Raw genomic sequence first — 22,671 nt, 5'->3', positions numbered from 1 at the left:
CTACTTGAGCATTAGTTCCTTCTCTATGCTCATCATTGGCTATTTGATGCAAGGATCATAAAATACTACACCAGTTTTTCATCAAAATTATTAATCTTCTGAGGATCTTTTCTATGCAAAAGGTCAGGTTCAGTGCTATGAATCTCATTTCTAAAGAGTGATGATTAGCATGAAGCTGGCTTCACTTGGTTTCTCCATCCTTCTACTCTTAAATATATGCATCTCATTTCTAAAGAGTGATGATTATCATGAAGCTGGCTTCACTTAATTTCTCCATCCTTCTGCACTTCTAGCTAAAAAAGGGGTAGAAATCCACTCTTTTGGTTTAAGAAAACCAAATAAGAAACAAAGAGATCCCTCCGCCCCTGCTGTGAAGGAAAGACCTTATCATTAAATCATGTATAGAAAATGTGAGCTCAAAAAACTTCAAAAGTCCACAAAAAACAAGTGCAAGAAGCTTGAGCAAGCTAACAGCTATCCATCTGGTCAAGGAGAACGGTTCAATGCAGCAAAAGTCAGGCAATCTTCAGGTGAACAAATCAGCCAAGCTAATTTGGGATGATTTTTACCTTCTTCCTACTGATACAAGATTAAACCTTTATACCAAGGCAAAAAGAAGGCCTTGTTGGATTTTGAACATTTAGTTCAGTTTCTTTCTTATGCATGGGATGATAATTAAATAGAACAGGTAAACATGCAGATTGCCATCCTTTCATCCATTAAACTTCACCATCCCATAGCTCTGCAGGGGATTTATATGGTCCATCGATTGATACAAACTCCAGGCCTGGAAATCCTTTTTGCTGTGGAATTTGGCTAATCTTGTGCCTCTCTTCTTCATTCAACTCCCAATCCAGTATGTCTAGGTTCTCTTTCATCCTCTTCTCATCAAAGCTCTTCACCAGCACGCAATCACCTTGCTCATACACCCACCTTAGGCAGACCTATGCGGATGCATGGTACTAGATGTCACTCTATCTAGCATAAAATTGTAATTACTGGATCATACAACTCCTACAGAATTCTTAAACTTGCTTAAAGGAACATTTTAGACTTCCATGGGAATCACTCCACTTCTTCAAATTTCCAATAAATTCAACAACTTACCTGGGCCAGAGTCTTTCCCTTAGCTGCAGCTATCTCTTTCAGAACATCGCATTCCATGACGCAATCAGTGCCCCATAGAGTCCCTCTTGCTCCTAAAGGCGAGTACGCGCAAATTTGAATTCCCCTGGCAGCACAAAACTCCCTCAGCTTCTTTTGCTGCCAAAGAGGATTCACTTCGACCTTACCAACGAGGTTGGCTCCCATGGTCAGAGTCCACTCGATTTCGGAGTTTAGACACAAATGCTAAGGAAAGCCAAATTCACCTGATTAACAGCAGGAGGAATCCTCGCGGTGGCAAGCAATGCTTCCAGCTTCTTGCAAGAGAAGTTGCTGACACCGATGAACTTTGTTAGCCCGAGCTTCCGACACTCCTCCATGGCCTCCCACACTGAATTCATGTCGAATGGCAGAAGCTCCTCCTTTGGAAATGGCAGCTCGTACCTTCCTGGCTTTGTGCTTGCGGGCCAATGTATGAGATAGAGATCGAGGTACTCCAACTGAAGGTGCCTGAAACAATTAGAGAATCATCCGTCAAGCCTTGCCCTGTCAAATCAGAGATCGAGTAGATTTTTACGACAAGAAAAGCATCCATGCTGATATCGAAGTAGAAAGGAAGCAGACAGAAATGGTTTTCATGTCAACATGGTATTACCGAAGAGTTGCATGCAAAGCAGGGAGGACGCGGTCATGGTGAGCGTCACTGCACCATAGCTTGGATGTGATGAAGAGCTCATCCCGGGATTTGATCACCCCGGAGCGAAGGGCCTCAGCTATGGCCTCACCAAGAGCCTGCTCGGATTGGTAGAGGGCGGCAGTATCGAAGTGTCGGTAACCAAGCTCGATCGCCCGCAACATGGCTGATCGCATGGTATCGGATGGGGCGAAGGGGTAGACTGCAGTGCCCATGCCAATGAGGGGCATGGCTTTTGAGCCTGAGCCCAGTGACGCTTCTGGGATATTGGACATATTTGGGATCGACTGGTAAGGCAGAGATCACATCCTCAAAGAGTATAAAGGGTGGGAGGAGCTTTAGATTTTCGGAATCTAACCAAAAAGATCGCACTCCTCAGTCTCACATCAAAAGCTCCTGGCCATACGCTTATGGATAGACATGGGCTGGAAAATTCAATGATACGATGGGAGTTTCTGTTGTTCCACATTCTTAGCTCACTGCTCAGCATGCCAAAGCATGCGTGTCAATCCTCTACAAGCTAAATCCTATCAAATTCCTACAATTCGGATACGAGATGGATTTTTAATGGTTATGCAACTTAGAGGTTTCATCCAATCCACATGGGAAGTTAATTTCCTCTGATTTACAGATATCCAAGCGTTGTTTTACATAGTTCAAGATATTGTTCACTATTGGCTCTGGAGCAACATTGCTGAAATACTAAGTGGGGGGTTCAAGCCATTGGCACTCTCATTAATGCATGATATTCTATTCTTACTCAGAAGAAAAAAAAAAAAAAATATATATATATATATATATATATATATATATATATATATATATATATATATATATTATCTGCATGTTTTTAAAAACAAATAGGGGATTGTTGATATATTTTATAAAAATAAAAAAAGTTGGCTGATTTTAGTTTTAAAAATGAATTTAAAAAACTTCAACCATTAAAGTAGAAATATTTCAATTTTATATCTCATCCAACGGATGGTTCAAATTTAATTTTAAAATTTCAGTCATTAAACTAGAATGCTTTTGGCTTTATATTTTTTAAATCCTAGGCCAGTTGCAAATTTGAAAATTAAAAAGAAGACATTTACATACTAAAAGTTGTTTAATTGAGATGCTCTCATTGGCTACGTCAGACAATTTCGTATATAGTACGTATCATCTTAAGAGAGCAACCTGATCCGTGTCTCAAGTCTACTACCTTTTTTAGGTAAAATTATTTTGAGACAATTTCTGTAAAATTTCAGATAATAAATCTCCATTTTTCTCCAATAGGTTTTTCGCTCAATTCACATGGCAAGGGTGATTTTACATGAGAAGATAATTTCATCTGACTTACAGATGGCCGAGTGTTGTCTTATAGCCAATCTTTAGAAATTTCGTACAACTTGGGTGGTCGACGGCTGCAATAATGTTGATATATCATTCTTCCAAATTTGCTAATGAAAGTCTGTTGATGTCTAGCACGTGCCCAAGTTGTGGAAATTTTTCTACAACCTTTTCTAGACGCAAAATTCCTACAACTTAAGTTGTAGAGAATTTGTTGCCATACACCTAGGGCATTTGGGTATTCTTCCATGTTATTAAGAAACTTACAGGATATTCTTGTGTTATGTTTCACAAAGGATACATGTAACACATCTAAACCTCTCATCAATAAATCATTTTTCCTTTGCTTATCTATTTGCTCTGCACCCCAACTAGATAAGAAGCTTCAAGAGTGATGAATTTTGCCCATTTCTTTCTGATGTTGTATTTGAGTCAGTTACTTCTTTTGTTATCTTCTTTAGATCTATTGTGAAAAGGATTTCAAAGTATATCCTAGTTGATAGCTAAATTTATGTATCAAGGATCCAGTCCATATAAAATGGCCCATTCCCACAAATTTCTCATTTATAAATTATTAAACAATAGAAGTTCTCCAATATGTGAACAAGATTCTATCTCATTAATTGCAGATAGGTTTTCCACAAGGTCAAAAATGTTATCCACACATAGGCAATGCTTTGTCCTCTCACCACCATTGTTTGATCTACTTATTTTTCTTTCAATCATTATCCTTATGGTAACTTTTCTGTCACATAGGAATGTGAGGGCCGTGCGGGCGTGTGTTTAGTCCTATATTAGTTATTCGCTAGGTAGGTCTTGGGTACTTATATATGATCAAAGAATCCAAATAATACCTTCCGGCTAGCCATTTTGGGTGAGGTCCTGGATTGTTACAAATTGTATCAGAGTGGGCCCGGCTCATAACTTATGTAAACTATAGGACACTGCAGCATGGATCTATTAGGGCTGACAAAGGGCTGATCGTGGTGCTTGTAATTAGATTTGAATGGATTTGAACCCTTAGCTTAATGAGGACGTCGAGGCTTAAGGACCTGTGCGGGCGAGTGTTTAGTCCCACATCGGTTATTCAGTAAATCTTGGATATTTATATAGAATCAAGGAACCCAAATAATACCTTCCGGCTTCCGGCTAGCCATTTTGAGTGAGGTCCTAAGTTGTTACGAGGAATAAGTTTTTCTTTCATTCATTCTCTCTTTCTTTCTTCCTTCCTTCCTTTTTCATTTTGAGCAATATAACATATTTTTCTTAAGCCCATAATAAATCTTGTAGGCGATATTAAGTAATCAATGGAGTCAAATATCTCCTTTGGATTCTCAAATAAGTGAGCAGTTTGAATCCTGAATTTATACAAAACATAATAATATGTCCTTTTTTCAGTGGTCCAACTCAGAGAAGTCACAGTCCATCATTGATGCAAAGTATTTCCCACCTCTCCATCCCAGAAATCAGCATGAGACTTACAGAAACCATTTGGATCAACTAATGCATGAACAAGAATAAGCCTTTCTTGTGACATAAGGCTCAATTTCTCCTTGTCCTCTACAGACAAACACCAATCAAAGATTTCCATGTTTTCTTTCAACCTTCCTTTGTTAAAATTCTTCGGCAAAATGCTAACCCCTTGCTCGAAAGCCCACCTTAAACAGACCTGTCCATGCAAGAAATGTATCCCGAGTACTGTTTAATGATGTGTTACAAAGAACTGAAACATCCTTAAAGCACTAATCCTATGGTTTTTGAGAAGAAAGCACTGATCCATTGTTACCACCTATTGTAGAATTAACAAATCAGGAAGTAGAATCTTGAATCAAATGAAGAACTACGTAACAGTTAACAGTATATAATTTTCAAAATATAAAGTGTGAAATAATCAAACGCAACTAAATTCCCGACAGACAAACAAGAAATGCGAAGCTTTGAATGGATACATGTAGTTACCTGAGCTCTGCTTTTTCGCATAGAATGAGCAATTCTTTTAATCTCTTCTGCTTCAAGCACTTTCTCAGCACCCCAAAAGACTCCAAACCCGCCTAGGGGAGAATAAGCACTTATGTGGAATTGTGGATACCTTTTTCTTAGCAAAATTCTTGTAATTTCAGCTGCCAAAGAGGATGCATTTCCACCTAATACAAAGAGATAGGACAAGAAAATAATCATACCCACATTTGATTTTTTTTCTACAAGAGGCCATTTTTGGTGGTATATTTAGATATTAGTCATGAAGCATTAGCCAATATATTAATTTATATTTCTGATGGCACTCACCTCCTATTACGAAAAACAAAATAAGCTTATACCTTCTTTTGAAAGAAAAGGAACATTATTTTCTTTCCCTTTCTTGTTTTCCTAGGAGTGCTCATGTTGTCATTCTTTAGTTATCAAAACCTGGGTTACCTGGGTATTGCTCAAAAAATGAAAAATGAAATTATAATTACAATTGTTAAGAGATATATTTAACTCTTATCGCATGCATTACGCCAAGCAATGCTTTCTACATTTACCAACCAATTGTCACTTGTTAAGATTAAAAAATTGATCCAGTTTCAAATTTCAACTTCACTCCCTAGTTTGCATGCTACTTTGCGATTACCTCGTAATTATAGCAGGAGCAGAAAAGAACACTAAGTTCGAAAATAATTTTGACATTGTGAGAGCTCGGTCCATTGACTGGCCCACACATGATTTGGAAGCCAGGCTGATTTCTCATGTGAGTTGCACGTGAGGGAAAGGGGGAGGAGAACTCCGGCTAGGAGTCTCCTTCCTCATCCGAACGCAATCCTTCTGATCGCAGATGCCTATCGTGCCGGAAAAATTGGCGATTCGAGGCTAATCGAATAGGAACTCTTGCCTACTTCAAATCACTCATCCTTCTCTTTAAGATCCATCGAAGAATAGGCTAGAAATCTTCTGATTCAAGCTTTTCTTTACCGAGCTTATTCCTTTGATTTTCACTGAAAATAGTCGCCAGGAAGCCTCGTTGGACTGAGGTACGAGCCCTCCATCTTCTCCTCTTCCTTCCTTTGTATTTTGGGCTTTCAATCCCATAGATTTGAGTCGACAATCGCCTAAGTCATTTCGAAACAAGGCACCTCTATTTCAGTCTTCTTCCATCGAACTCAGCTGACTGGTCGCCGCCGCCGACTGACCTCTACTACTTGCCACCTTGTTAGACCACTATGATCACAACCACCAGTTGTCCCATCTCTCTTCTATTTTACAAAGAAAAAAGAAAGAAAACAAAAGAGAGAAGAAAATAAGAAGAAAGAAGAAAAGAAGAAGAGGAGGAGAGAGAGAGCCATATCTCTCTTTCTCTCTCTTATTTCCTCTCTTCTCTCTCTAATTTCTCTCTCTAGATAATCTATGGAACCTAGAATCAGATCCTGTCGACCTAATAAATGAACCTGAGTTGACCCTTTGTAAAGGGCCCTATCTGCCCTAGTGCCCGAGTCGCCTACTAGACCAATCATCTGATCTTATCAAGTGTCCATGGAACCCACTGATGATAAATTATGTTAAACGACCTTGGTCCAGATTGAGTCTATGTCATATGATTTATTGATCAAATCGTTCAAGCCTGACCTACCCGGAATTGTCGAACACTATCATCCGGCGAATCATCCCTATTTATTTATTCGATTAAAATCATCAAATAAAAATTAATTTCGCTTTTAATGTTTTTAATAAGGTTCGTTGAATTGCCCGATGAAGTTTGACTGTCTAAGACAAAAGAAGTAGACCTTGCACTCCTTATTATTTTTCAAATGATCGTGTTTTCCGTGCTATAATTTGCTTGTAAAAATATCATATTTTTCTTAGAATTATAGATCAACATATATGTTATGAAAATCATGCTCTATTATGAAAAATAGTTTTATAAAAGTTTTAATAAAAATAGCTTTGTTATAAAATATAAATCTGATCATGTTATTTAGTATTTTTCATCTTTTTATATGTACATTTTACGAAAAAGATATAAACTTTCCAATGGCTCTTAGATAGGTATGTATGATCCCTAGAATTGAAAAAATCGACACTCGGAGCTAGCATCCATACAAACACTAGCCCGCCAATGGATATAAAGTTAATATATGAAACATGAATCTATGTCGATTACGAATAAGGGCTCTATCACGGGTATAAAGTGACTATAGTATGAATATCTGTGAGCAATGTTTGAACTACGAAATGGCTAAATAGCAGAAGAATGATTTATGTATTTATTAGCAAAATAAACTTGGAGCTATGTTTATGAATAATGAATGATTTATGCATGCATGATGACTGATTTTATTATAACGTATTATGAAATGCTTATTTTAAAATATCTGTTATTTTCTTTAAATGATGCATTGACATGAAAAAAATTACGCTTGATTCGATAAAATAGTGAAAGCTTTACTTATTGAGTTGTGTCGCTCATATACCTCTATTTTTTTCTCTCTAGAGACGAATAGGATCGATAGGAATAAAGAATGGTTCATGCTTGGAGTTCGTGCTAGCATGCTTCACGATCTATATAGCAAAGTAGAACTTTATTCCTTCAATTGATTATGAATTTGTAGTTAGTGATTTTCTGAATAATAAGGATTATAAGTTTATTATTTATGTTTGGATTTAGATGCTCTTAACCAATATTAGTTTTATTTACTGGATATTGAAATTAGACTTTTAATTCTTACATTTTGTTTGTGATGGATTTGAAAGGTAAATGTAATGTTGACTTCGTGTTATTGTGAGTTGTACCCTTCGGTAGCACAGCCATATCATGCTCCGGATCTGAGACGTGATAGACACATAGGTCAAAAATACTAATGGCCATACCTACTTATTAATTTATGATTGTATTAGACCTTTATAATTCCAATTCGAGGATTTGAGTATCAAATTTGATGTTAGAGCATAACTAAATATTATACATTGAGTCAAGAAAACTTAATTATGTCATGACATGGTAGGTTAAAAATAATTTTAGATGTATCCTGAGTGACTTTTAAAAATGTACTGAAAAACAATTACATCTGATTAATGAAAAGCACTGCAATGTTTCGTAATTTTTCTTTCATCATAGACACATTGCAGTTATTAAATATTTTCATCAACTTATACCACATTTTTAATAATATCGAAATCTGTTAGTATATTTTTTGAAACTGTAAATCATTTGGTAAAGACTTAACTGCTAATCTATAGCTTGACTAGTACACAAACATCCATCATCGGACCAGGGTTACCAACTTACCATCATGCTGCTTGGTATTTAGGTGTCCCCATCTTAATTATGTGCAATTAAGAAAAGTATTAGTTGGGCGATCAAAGGTGCACTGGGATTTTTTAAGAATAAAGGAATGACTGTTTTAAGGGATTCACGTGCTCGCATTATAAATCAAATTCCAAATACAATGGAAGACAGTAGACCACTAAAGTCCACCACTGCCGCAAGATCCGCCGCACAATATTCTAAGGTGGATACTTGGTCAATATTAGCATTATAAAAGAAATATGCCATTACCCTATATACGGGCTCTAGAATTGGAATCCCTTGTTGAAGACCAAGGAGATGATGAAACCTGCTAATTTGTTAATCCTATGGATCTCTACGTTTATATATAAATGAAAGCGAAAAATATCAAATTACCAGACAGACTGTTTTTTTTTTAATGGGGGAAAGGATAGATTTAGCATTTTATGCTCATGAATGAAATACTTCAATTTAGAGGGCATAAACAGTGAAAAACAACCTCTAGGCACAAACCAAATGCGGATTTCCCCGCCCTGGAGTCAACACTTCATCTTTAAGACCCACGAAATTCTTCAAACTTACCACAGATGTCAATCAGATCTTAGAGCAGTGAGAAACAAACTTTTACTGGCATAATGCATCCTTCGGAGATCAGAAGTATTCAATTCCATTTGATCTCATTTTCATCATTTTGGCAATCCTGTTTTTACTTAAAGCAGAAAAAAATATATCCTTATTTAACTCAGACTGGTGTCTAAATTGACAGACCCATCTATAAGATTCTCATCGAATAGCTTTGAAATGTAACTAGTAGCTAGTATATCAAACAGAACAAACCATGCAAATATAAGTTCATCACTATGTATAGAAAACCACGACTTCTATGGGGAAATGTGCAGGTACTTGTATGGATATAAACTTTCTAGCAAGATACTAGAGAGATAAGGAAGCAGGACAAAGAACTGACCAAAGGGCTATCCCACCAAAAAAAATGATTCATAGCCTCAAGTACCTATCCCTAGAAATAATGATCCTACTTAAACTGTTGCTGCTGCTGCTGCTTCCAATCTGCATGTAAATTCAGCCTTTCACACATCAAATATGCCTTTCTTTCTCAATAAGCAAAGCTTACACGACCAAAAAGAGGCATATGTATCTCATCTCAATCTGGAATTGGCTACTCGCACTTGATGGACCGGTATATGTGACGGACAAACAGCAAGGCAGCACGGAAGCCCACCATCCCAAGCATTAAGAAGAAACCATAGCAGATGCACGCCATATACCCAAAGAAGAAAGAAGTTTGCAGGAAACCTGACATATCTGAGCGAGCATGGTAGTAGTACAAGCAGTATCCGTAAATAAATAACCCAGTTGATCCTCCACAAAGGAATGACCTGCATCAGAACATGCAGAAACACATCATCATTATCGACGGAGCATCATGTACAAAAGTAAGTATAGCAGGTATATTTCTTCATATTTGAAAAAGAGATGTTTTTGTACCCCAAAACAAACAAAAAAAAGGTGTTTTAGGATAAGTCATTCAGAAAAAGATCAGCCCTATGGTAAAAGCCGGTATTTAATTCCAAAATAAATTATTAGTGTCTACTTAGTGCCACCTGCTTTAGCTTGACACCCTTCTGAATCATGTTTTTGATCAAAATTTTATGATATAAAGTAGATCGTGGATATGGAACAAGCTCAGTCCATCTGTAAATAACATGCAGCACTGAATCTAAAATCCTATGTTCACACATACATGAGGGGGACAAATGGATAAAATTAAAAACAATGAAATTAGCAAAGTATTTAAGACTTTTTCTGCCAGGATGTAACTGTTGGTCTAATCACTAGGTTACGTGCTTTCTTTGGACAAACAAGCAAGCACTTAAAAAACATGAGCCTCAAGTTATACGTCTTGACAAAAGAGGACACTGATATAAAAGACCAGTTGCTAACCCAGACAACTGTCTGTGGGCTGCATCTTAAGAAATGCAATCAAATGCTTCTGGTGAAAGACCACTTGCAGATGTTTGCAGAGATGTTATGATTCAAATATTAATCATAAAAATGTATTATATGCATATGAAACACCAAAATTACAATGAAAAAAATATAGCATGCTAACGCAAAAACCCATATCAAATAGAACTTTACTAATTAAGAATTACAATCACTTCAGATGGCTGAAGCAAAAAGAATTACAATCACTTCAGATGCAACATTAAGAACTGAACTGGGTACTAAGCATAAACTGGCAAAGCTAATGAATATCATCAAGCAACAACAAAATTTTCAGAGTGAAAAATCTAATGTCTGTAAAGCTTAGGAAGTCCCATAATGGGTTAAGCAAGCAAAATATCAATATAATTTACATATTTTTAGGAAGAAATGTACGCCCTTTTGTGTACGAAGTTTTAGCAGGCAAAACAAAATAAATGAGAAAGGTCTAATTGTATATAGTCAGATGCAACCCAATAAAAAAAAAATTAAAGGAATTACAACCATAAATGATATGACATCAAATAGACAAGTCAATGAATGCTGTATGCCTGCAATAACAAAGATATAGGATAAGAGTGATAAAGGATAAAAGCCGACAATTAGGACCCGTTGCTAATATCAAACTGTTCCATTAACAACAGAATGAGAGGAATAACTGACATGAAGCCAAGCATCTGAAGCCATTGGAATACATGAATGCCACGTTTCTCGCCTTGCTTTCAACATGAGTATCCACAATTCCACATTTATCTCCAGCAAGTCAATATTGAATTATCTATAGAAGTAAAATAAATCTTTTTTTTTTAGGGTTATATATGAACAAAAGTAAGACCAAGTGGTGGCATTTCTAAACTTAACAGAGAAAGTAAACCCTTTTGAAAGTTGGGCAGTACAATACACATGCATAGGCATACAGCCCATGAGTTATAGTTTGGGGCATTTGAATTTGCATATTCCAACTGATATGACAAACAATAGTTAAACTGGCGATACCAATTCTAATACCCTATCTTAAGTCAGCACTCAGAAGCAACGTTCACCGTCTCGATACCGGACCCCGTACCGGCGTCACACTGACAAAGTGTCGATACGGTACGAAATTTTTTTGGCGAGTATAGATACACTACCCATACCAGATACCGGTACCGAGATGGTACGGTACAGTATGCTCCGTACTGGCCGGTTCAGGCAGGTACGACATACCATCCTCAGAAGTCGGAACTTACATCTATTGCTGTGCATGAAATAAAATTTCAATGTTCCATGGCCAGCAGTGAAAACTATGTGCAACAAACAAGAATGTAAAGCCTGCATATGGTTTGAACACTTTCTTGGGTGGTGGTTCCATAACCTGATGAGCCCAAATGAACACTAATATTGCACCTTACTGTTTGAATATAGGATGAAGCAGAATAACAAATTCATAATAGACTAAATAATGCTGTAAATGTTGAGCTTTTATTCCTCAAAAAAAGAATGAAAACGAAAGAGAATTTAAAACACCATGAAAGCATCATAGAGCAAAACATACACGAGTGTGATGCTTACATTCATGAAAAAGAAAGAATAAGAGTGAAAGTTAGACATAAGGATGAGAATAAAATCTATAAATTAGCCAAAATAAGGGAGAGGAAATCTTGAGATATTGACCAACTTACATGGGTTAGAGTGAAGAAAATAGATTTTTGTGAAAGATGGGTAAAAATAAAGAAAGGTGTAAATGTTATTTTCAGAAATTGTTTACTACTGAGGACCCTACTTGTGAAACTCGTAAAGAAGAGGCAGAAATAATTGAGAAATTTGACAGGAACCAGCAGCATATGGGATCCATAAAGCTGGCACCAAAAGCTCAATGATTATGGTTATGGTTATATGCTTTAACAATCACTGCACTATCAAACAAGTAGTAAATGAGGATTTCTATTAAGACAAGTTAGTATACTAAATGTCGTCAGAAAAGTAGCATAAAGGTAGCATAGCAGTTGTGGATATGCATTCAACAGCAAACTGAGGGATAGAAATCATACACTAGCCTACAGTAAATTACATATACCACAAAACTTTCCAAAAGGCAGCTAAAATATATTAGAATTAAAAACAAAGTCAAGTTCCAAATTAATTTTTGACTGTGTAAAAAATAAACATAACTGCAGTTTTACATAACTAATTAGAATGCAAGGAAGATCAGCAGAAATAAAAAAACACATCATCTGCAGCAGGCATGAGAGGATCCTCAATTGCAAAACCCTTGCTAATCCCCTCCAAAACTCACAGAGAAAAAAGCCCGGGGGAAAGCAAAGAGGCAGGTTATAGGTGATTTTGTTAAGAAAGCAGGGATGAAACATTAGGCTTACCTCCACCACCATTCATGATCTTCAGCAGCCAACTGAAAGTAGGTCAATGCTATGGTAATGAAAGCAGTGACAATGAGGAGAATGAGGAAAACTATAAAGAGAATGCTATATATGGTGTAAATCCTGTGGCCCCACACACTGGCAAATATGTAGTAAAGTTCGATGTAGATGGCACTGAAAGGCAGAAACCCAGCCATTGCCATCTGTGGGATAGTTCCTCGATACCATGGCAAGGGTGGAATCTCTCTAGGATACTTGGTGGTACGACAAGGAGCTTGGAACTCTGTCCTGCTGTTTTTACCAGCAATTCCACCCAAAACAAGCAAAGGAGCAGTCACCAGTGTCCATATGAGAGCAATAACAACAATAGTGCCGAATGGTAATGCTGCAGTAGCACTATAAACAATGGCAACAGTATTCAGGAAGCAAAACATCAGGAAGAGAGGCCCACAGAACAGGCATCCTGTCAAAAGCAAATTCCTCACCTGCCAAACGAAAAATAAAAAAAAATTTAAAAAACATGGAGTAGCTTAAATATCATAAATGCACCTATTTATACAGGTTTTGTGTTTGTGAATGGATCTGCATGCATGTAACAATGTCATATTTTTATACATAAGCACATGTATGAAATTCTGCAAATGTACATGAAGAAAAAGATTTATATTAGGGAAAAAGAGATATAGGCACACCCAGTTTGTCCCTTCAAGCTGACAATAGAAAGAGGTAGCAGTGTAACCAGCAACGCCTGAAGTAAGTGCGTAGATGACCACCAGAGCGGTAAAAAGAGCTCCACGATTGTAGGGGTAGAATACCCCAACCAGTGCAAGAATAAAAATAAAAACCGTGCTGCAATGAAGATCAAGAAAGTAGGTGTAAGATGAATAAAAGTACGCATTTTATGACCTTAGTAAGGTTTCAACATCTTAAAATGCTGGTTAACCCACAAGACTTAATATTAGTACTCAAAAATATAGAAGCCAAAAAAGCAAAAGGTTTATAATCACAATTATGCTTATCGAGCAATCAAAATTTGAACTTACAGAGCAAATAACTGAGTGCCAGCACCAAGACAAGCAGCAAAAAGTGAATTGTTCTTTGGAAACCTAAAGACATCCCCATGGATATATTTCCACCCAGTCTCTTCTTGGTCATCAGCTGACTCCTCGTCATGAGCATACCTTCAAAACAGAATACAAAGAAAGCATAACTTGTCAGTCCAGGAAGTGTAAACATAGTCTTTGTGTACATCAAACATAATAACAGATCAAAGTCAATCTACCAATACAGAAAAGCCCCTATACTAAATGTTATACCACGTGCTGTACCATTTTTTCCTGCATGCTCAAGTGTTCTAACATACTAACTTAGAAGTAGCTCTTGAGAATCCAAACCCAAGTGCCTTACCCATACCCATATTTAAGTGTCATGGAACAGACCAGGTAAATTCCGTTAGCAGCATGCCTTAAGTGTCAGAATAAAATTGTTCAAATATTGTTCTCTGCTTTGACAAATCAACTGAAAATCTGTATCTCAAAGTCAAGAAATTTTTGAGAAATATGAGAGTTTCAGTATACCAATTTGTCTGCTGACGTATGCAAGTATCTGCCCTATCCACTGCTTAAAATAAGGTCACTGGCCTACGTTCCTGCCAATCCCTCACCACCCATATTCACATGTGCCATATCTAATCCAGGATATTACAATATACAGACTACCAGATCCAGATAAATCCATGAATTAGTACATGCAAATAGAAATCGGCATATCTAAATCTCTGTATCTATAGTAGTTGAACTACACAGCTGACAAAAGCGGCTGCGGAAGTTTTGGGTGCGATTTGTAGGCAAATTATGGGTCACACTTCTAGTTTCAAAAAAAAATTCAAGTAGATGAGAATGAAGCTGACACAAGTTGTTTCACTCCATAATGATCATAATGATCAATAATAAAGATATGTGGGAAATATCAGAATTAGACGATCGGCATAGAAAGAATATTTGACTGTCCATAAAACATCGGAGGGTTGAAATTTATAGCTTTATGAATGTCACGCCGACACCATGCTTAAAAAGTTGTTTTATCTTGGGAATTTGATGAACCAGAAGGTTCATGATCCTCATCATCTGCTACTCGGTGTCTATTAATCGAACATGCCCATACATTCAAGCTCGAACATACATTTAATAATTTACTATTTCCATTGCACACTATCCTAATAGTGAGGCTTGAAAAGGTAGCAGTTATTGCACTCTAAAGAGTAGTATATGCAGTGGTAAGTCTGCCACTAATTAATTGGAAAAATAGCAATTTACTATACATAGTTACACACTTTACATTGTAAAATATGATTTGGACTTGCCAATTGTCTATACACATTTTATTCAATAACCTTAACACGTGATTGCTACAATTTTCCTATAGGCAATTAAATCTGGTGTATAATAAAATATAGTTTAGCATATCCTATTTTCTCTTTTGACTTAGATGTTTACATATCACTTCATGACCATATTTATCAAGCAAAATTGGTGTCCTTCCCAGCAATATGAGACTTAATCGTCAGTAAAAATTATGAAACATGTTTTTGACCAAATTCACTGCATTAACCCCCTCTGCAAAGGCAGATAAAAATGCAACCGAATGAGCAAGGATTTAAAAGACTTCTTACTTGACGAAATCATTCTTCAAAACTCGCATGAGAATTGTGGCAAGAAAGCCGGTCAAGAGAAGAACTGTGACGCATGAATTTATTATTGAGAACCAATGTATCTCCAAGTGGTGTGGCTGCGAAGAGGACTGCGAGTACTTATCCATTCTCTTGCTGAAGGGTGTGGTTGTCTCTTTCCACTTCACAGAATATAGAAACTCTACATCAATGTCCCTGTCCTCCGTAACATCCACCAGTGCATTGGGATCCGTATGGACATTAATCTCGATCACACGGTCATTGTTGTAGAGAATGTCAAAGTGGATATGCTTGTAAAGGAAGTACTTGTACTCACTTGGGTCCTTTCCTTCCTTGTCAACCTTCCCAATGAATCCCCAAATAGGGAGGTCATCATAATACATCTGAAAATAGTAATCCTTCATGACTGCATTCCTGAACTTGGCTGCATCTTCCTTTGTGATATGTTTCTTGCAGACCACTTGGGAATCTTGATCCACACGAAAATCAAGTTTGTATGGGGCAACAACAAGGCGGTCCCCATTCAAAACTTCACCAAGGTCTTCTTTTTTCTCAGTTAGATGCTCTGTTCTCAATGTTTATGTACAAATCAAGAGAAAGATATATACATAAAAGAACATGATCGAAAGGGTGTCGGAGACCTTGAACCAGAAACTAACCTGGGGTGCAGAAGGGGAGATCAAAGTACCGATACGTCTCGCTGGAAAACATAAACAAATGTTATCAGGGCATTGTAAGCAAAAATACTGAAAAATGAACAACATATGATCCAACGATTAAGCTTTATTAATAAAAAGAATCATAAATTTCCAGAACTTTTAAATCCTGAATCAGCTCAAAAAAATAAAATCTTCAATTTATGTCAAAAGACCATTCCATCATTTTTAAATCTATTAAAATTTTGAGTAGTTTGTTAGTTTGTTTAATTCTTGCAAGATTCTGGTCTTCTCCATTTCTATCAATTATGGAATTCGATTTGATAACATATTATCACAATTAGCGTTCCTTCATCAAATTTCTCACTTCAAATTAAAATGGAAACAAGAAAAAATGAAATACAGCAATGTAGTAGCGACGAAATTAGTTTTATCAAAACCATCCAAAACATCAGATCAGGCCAAGAAGAATATAAACCTACAATTAAGGCCCAAGACATCCACTTAAAGCCCGGTCATGACCACAGCACCAAGAAATCAAAAATCAAATCCCCAAAAGCTTCACATTTTTTCGCAGATCTGGTACAAAGAACGCTTGATTTGAAATAATATAATCACTACACCGCAAACTTCACAGCATTTCTAGATCTCTGATCTCCAATAAAGAAAAAGAACACTTCGACTTAAAAACGAAAAAGATTTCAAGAAACACCGCTCTCTCTACTCCATAGAATCCAAAACAGCACCAAATCTTGGAGAACGGCGGCTTCTAAACCCTCGAAATCGCTCAAATCGGAAGGAAAAAGGAATAGATCTGAGGCCTTGATGGCCGAAGATGACTGAAGAAAAGAGGAGAAAAGAGACCAGCGGCTCACCTAGGGTTGTGGAAGGGGCCAACCTTGTTGGCGTAGAGAGGGACCGGATCGTCAGGCTTGTAGCGGTGGTCGGAGGCGTCCGATACGACTCCGGCGATCCCGAAACACAGCAGCAGCGCCGCCGCCACCGCCGCCGGAGCCATGGCCTTCTTTCCCATCTCTCCCTCTCTCAGCTCCTATGACGCGCAGATGTACCGCTTCTCCGCACCATAATAACGCGAGCCCATCGGTAGGAAGACCGACTCCACACGTGTGCATTTTATATTACCCTGTACTTCATGATTTATTGTGCGTGTGCTCATCTAAACGGAATCACCAAGATAATTTTAATTACTGATCATCTTCATCTTTACCTCGAAATAATCTATTCCTAATGATTTAAGTTTATCATATTTAGTCTGTTGTAATGTAGTAATTAAAGATTTCTATATATCCATAAGTAGTATTCCATAAAAATCTAATCATTCATCATATGGTACTGAAATTACTCCTAATATATTTCATAAAAATATATTTGTTAATTCTATAAATTATTAATTATATAAAATATATTAATTATTATTATAGAATTAATACTTTTATTGGAACTTATAATATATTATTTTTTAATCCTGATGATTATTTTGATTACGAAAATAAGATAAATAGAAGTAATATATTATATATTTCCATTATATAAATATAAAATATGATAATGTCTTTCTACTATAATTTAAAATTATCATTGAATAATAATATGACTAATAATATATTATAATATAATATATAAATATAACATATATAATATCAATATAATATAATATCATATATAATATTAATATATATATTAATAGTATATTGGTATACCAATTTTTTGGTTGGACTGGGAGGTATTTTTGTCCTCAGCTTTCAGCCCAAAATCGTTGTCTTGGGGTGATCTTGAATTTTCGACCTGAGAGATGGACATCCCATCACTAGGTTGGGCGATGATTTGAGAGATAGAAGTGATTTAAGATTACTCTAATGTAACCAAATGCGATGATCTTATCACCTCCACCCATATCACCTTGGATTTCGGAATGATCACCCTATACCAAAAGCCTCTGATATGTGCTCTCGCATTTGATAAATAAACTACTTTTAAAAAAGAAAATAATATATTCAATACTTAATATAAGAGCATTAATTGTATGGCCGTTTAAATGAGCTAGATCGATACTTACTACTACTATATCCTCGCGGGTGAGAGAGCAGCTTCTTTTACCTTGCCTCCCCAAAACTATATAATGATTGTAAAAATATTAAATTAGATGGGAGAGCAACATTCCATTCTTCTAATCCTGTGCATAACACGTGGTACCAAATGGAGAAAGCATGATGCATGCAAAGATCACATACAGTTGTCGTAGCTTGCCAAAAAAAAAAAAAACAGCATTTGTAGCAATATTTTTCTTGGAAATTTGTTTTGTACTTATAGTCATTAATATTTGGAGCTTATTGTTCTTAACTTGTATAGAGATGGCCACGAATTTTGTGTCTTTGTTTGAGTTGTTAAATACTTACAACTTGAATTTTGTATCTTTATGTAAGTTGTTAAATACTTACAACTTGCACCCACGCAATCTGCTACTTGGTTTAAATGGCTGATCTGTGGTTTCTCATATTTCTATGCATCTTTCTTCTACTTGATTTTCTCATCCTGCCATTTTACGAGACTACATTGACCAAATCAACATGGCACAACAATACAAAGCCATGCTTTAGTGTTTCTTTGCCAAACCATCAATCCAACACCCTTTGCAGCCCTTAAAAGCTATGGTTGGTCGTGCATGTCCAAGTCCTCCCAGGTTCCACTAAGATTTATGGCCATGCCACCCAACATCATTTGTCCATGGCTTGGTCGCCTATCACTGGGCATTATCGTGGTATTGGCATCCAAATCTACGCATCAACAAAATATTATAAATATTATTGACCATTGCATTATCATGGTACTGGCATCCAAATCGACACATCAATAAAATATAATAAATATTATGACCATCACATCCTTATGTCGCACTATCTTTTCCTCTGCATGACCATTTTTGTTCTTTGGCCCAGCTCCAAGACAAATGTGCTTCTTGGTTGATCGACTCCTATGATTCTCGCGAGACGTCATACTAAAATACTCATGAGACTTGCCTATTAGAGTAGGCCAAAACTTTGGCCAATTAGTTCCTTCTCGCTTTTATGCTCTACTGCATAAATCAAGCAGGTCCATGGCCCCGGCAACTCTCCAAAGGTAAAAAGTTATTGGAAATCCCCACCTTCAACTAATCTTTGAGCATGGTGCAGCCTTGCCCCATGGTCACGCCATGGGGGGCTTGTACCAAAGGGCCTAGGGGACTGTTTGCACCCCTCCTCGATCCATGGGAATCCTTGAGCACCCATGTATGTCCTCGTGACTGTTTCCATATCCAAAATTAATCCCCTCGAGACCTCCAAGGCTCCAACTCCATGCCATGACCCTGCTGCACTATGACTAACCATTGCCTCCTCGACCAACTAGGCATTCAGCTCTCTGTACACTGATGCATGAGATTAAATTTCAGAGGGAGAAGCATGTTATATTCTGTACCTAAGTATATGTGTTTTCCTCTTTAGAACTTTATTCTCCTGATTGATGTACTGGGTCCGGTCCACTTGACCGGCCTAGTCATTTTTGGCCCAAATAAAAAAGAAAAAAAAATTCAACACGTGTCGTGTGCCTGGAGGGAAGAGACTCCCAATCGGATTCTGGTCCCGCCAAGCCTTTTTAGAGGCCCTCTTCCACTCTTCTCTCACCCTCACCATAATCGGTCAAGCTCATTGTTGGCATTTTTCTTGATTCTTCTTTTTGAGTGTTATATGCCTTCTCACCATTGCCGCGGCCAATCCTTGCCGGAAATCAGGTAGGAACCTGGCCTCCCTTGAGCTACTCTTTTTTACCTTCTTTCGCGGTCATCAGGAGCTCTGATTAGGCTAGTGATCGCCGAATTTTTGGTGGAAAAGGGTGATACCTTATTTCGCTTGTTTCGGTAAGTTGACCCCTGCTTCTTTTTGTTTCTGGCAGGTTCCACCACCGATACTTGTCGCCGAGGCCTCCCTCTATTTCTCCACGATGGCTTATGGCCTTGGCCGGAGTTCCGGCCATGGGGACACCTTAGTTTCATGATTTAAGAGGTCAGATCCCCTATTTTTGATCAGTTGCAGCATCGCCGCCGCCTGTTGCCGCCGACAGCCTGTTGGCCAGGCATGGGTCTTATGACTCCAAGCATCACCTGCAACCACCATTTTTCTTCCTCTTCCTTGGTTAGAGAGAGAAACTTGCTTTCTCTCTCTCTTTCCTCTCTCTTCCCCATTCTTTTTCTCTTTTTTTTTTTCTCTACTGAACTTTCTCTCTTTACTCTCCCTCTAGAGATGTTGGATCTAGCATGGTACCTCTCTTCGTAATTCTAGAACAACCTTGGTGAAGGGTCCTGATCTATATTCGGTGGGTGGCATGCCAGCCCACTTTGGCCCTTCCCGAACATTGTTAGAACTGGTCACCCTGAATCTCTATCGAAACTCCTGTATCTTAGTGCAATCATGATCGAATAAATTTCACTTTGATCGGACCAGCCGGGGTGTCGGGCGCTTTCATTAGGTCGGTCCTACAAAGGTGTTAGAATTAAGATTTCTATTTTCGAAATAATCATGATAAAGTTTGATATAAATATAATTTTTAAATAGGGGCTAATACATGAGCACGTGATTCATCCTGAAGGTTATGTTGCGAGATGATGCGTGACATATTGCAAGTAGATACACAGTCCCAAAGGACTTTGTTGTAAGATGATGTGCAGCTTACTGCAAGAAGATGCACAGTGTTATGGCTCTGCCATAAAAAAGATGTGGTCATAGCTCAAGATTAACAAGATGAATTGAATAATTGAAAAAATTAGAATTCATGAATAGAAATTTAAATTTTGTTTGAAAGATTTAATTCGCAAGATAGAATTGTATATTTATTTATTTTTTACAAATTATTAACTAATTTATTTAGCTAAAGTAATTATTGTTTACTGAATTGCCTAGCTCATTATATAAATTTTTATTTCATAGATTGAAAGAACTAATCTTATCAGGGTTCAATATGTAAGAACGACTAGCAGAACTTTGGCACATATTATTTTAAATTAGAGTTTATTTAAATTGATGTATTATCTTAAAATAATATTAAAATTGTGAGATATTTAAAGTTTGAGTTAGTTAATAAAATAAAATTTTTATATTATTACTTAATTTGTTTTGACGTATGTTTATGATATCATATTGGGATCCATTGCATGCTTGTAAAAATTATATTTTATAAACATATGGTGGTTGCACCACCCGATTCGCAAGCTCGAGCCGCGGCGTGACATTCACCTTGTTCTCTACCCCTGAGATTCTAGTGTATTTATGAGCATTGAAACATTCAGGCAGACCGATTAGACCCCGGTATCCATTTAGATTATCATGTGCTTGTACTACTATAATTAGACCACATCAACACTTGTGCATGGAGGAGATGGACTGTACTTTTCCATGCACTTAAACCAAGAAACTTATGGTGTTGCTATATAATCTTACTGGGTCCTGACCGTAGTTGCAGATCGTCCTGATCAGTTTTGTTCATTTCATGTGCTCTGTTTGATTCCACTTTTTGAGCTGAAGCAATCGCTTAAAACTTGCGATGTTTTATTCTCTTTGATCAGGCTCTGTGGTCGAAGCCGGATGACCAGTTTTGTACGGAAATGCTAACATTGGCCCGGGAGGATGAATGCCGAGGCACCGACCAGAGAAGATGAATAATTTATGGTATATGTTACTACAGCCTAAGTGGATTCTCTGCTGTCGCTGTATGTATAATTGTATATGTAACAAATAAGAAAAAAAAAACATTCTGTACAATAGGCAGCAATGATCCTGTCATTATTGGTAGCTCTAATTAATCTGTAAAATTATCTCTTTTTTTTTTTATTCATATTTAAGTGAATTCATAATTTTCAGAAAGCTCCAAATTTTGTTATTAAGCTATTTCACGTAAGCGAAGACTTAAAATGATTTCCTATTTAGGAGCAATTTTGGAGACGCTAATGCGTTTGATTTGAGTAGCGATTGATGGAACATGGCGTCACTTGACTTTCGAACAAGGTGCTCTTTTAGATCATATATTCCAAGCGCAATCTATTTCTTATCAAATTTATCTTAAAATCAGTGGTTTTCCGAAGAAAGGGTACCATTTTGCATGGAGGTTTTTTTTTTTTTTTTTTTTGGGACCTTTCGCGTAACCTCCACGACTCCAATGTTTTGCTGCTGTGATGAAAAAAAATCTTATTTTAAGCAACTCGGGCTCCCATGGGTGGCTACCGAAATGAACACACGCAGTCCGCGAACTCCGTCGAGCCACTCCGCCTTCGCCCCGGATCGGCGATTGTGGGGTTGATGCCTGTGCTCAGCGTCCTCGGCCTGGCGATGCGTGAAACACGGGGCCTCCCGAACCTGCCCTTCCTGCGCCGCTACCTTGCGGATCAGGCGTACGCGGCACCGGCTGCATCCGGTACACTGCATGATTAAATACCTATGATTGACGACAAAGCCTACAAGTCTTTGGCCACGACTATTCTTGAACTCAATCCTCCCCTTTTCCATTATTTCGCTGTGCAGGCAACA

The 22,671-nt window shown here is 37.3% G+C and overlaps 2 protein-coding genes across 3 annotated transcripts; both read right to left on the bottom strand.

Moving 5' to 3' along the window:
- Positions 1-366: 366 nt before the first annotated feature.
- Positions 367-2,133, bottom strand: LOC103713115 (deoxymugineic acid synthase 1-B-like). 2 transcript variants are annotated; one of them, XM_088701782.2, is made up of 4 exons: positions 1,814-2,133; positions 1,371-1,614; positions 1,108-1,287; positions 367-944 (listed from the first exon to the last, which is right to left on the bottom strand). In XM_088701782.2, the coding sequence occupies exons 1-4, from the start codon at positions 2,071-2,073 to the stop codon at positions 720-722; spliced, it is 909 nt and encodes a 302-aa protein (XP_088557908.2). In that variant the 5' UTR covers positions 2,074-2,133; the 3' UTR covers positions 367-719. The 2 variants fall into 2 exon arrangements, with proteins under 2 accessions (XP_088557908.2, XP_088557907.2); XM_088701781.2 differs by having other exon boundaries at positions 1,760-2,131.
- A 6,963-nt stretch (positions 2,134-9,096) lies between these two features.
- On the bottom strand, positions 9,097-17,230 carry LOC103713108 (transmembrane 9 superfamily member 3-like). Its single transcript, XM_088701779.2, has 7 exons — positions 16,975-17,230; positions 16,103-16,143; positions 15,426-16,008; positions 13,798-13,935; positions 13,447-13,603; positions 12,755-13,239; positions 9,097-9,790 (listed from the first exon to the last, which is right to left on the bottom strand). The coding sequence occupies exons 1-7, from the start codon at positions 17,130-17,132 to the stop codon at positions 9,571-9,573; spliced, it is 1,782 nt and encodes a 593-aa protein (XP_088557905.2). The 5' UTR covers positions 17,133-17,230; the 3' UTR covers positions 9,097-9,570.
- Positions 17,231-22,671: the final 5,441 nt, after the last annotated feature.

The sequence above is a fragment of the Phoenix dactylifera genome, chromosome 7, assembly GCF_051530095.1.
Source record: "Phoenix dactylifera cultivar Ajwa chromosome 7, Ajwa_hap1_PhDact_Kaust_v1.1, whole genome shotgun sequence".
Classification (NCBI taxonomy): Eukaryota; Viridiplantae; Streptophyta; class Magnoliopsida; order Arecales; family Arecaceae; genus Phoenix; species Phoenix dactylifera.
This window is presented reverse-complemented; position numbering and strand designations above follow the sequence as displayed.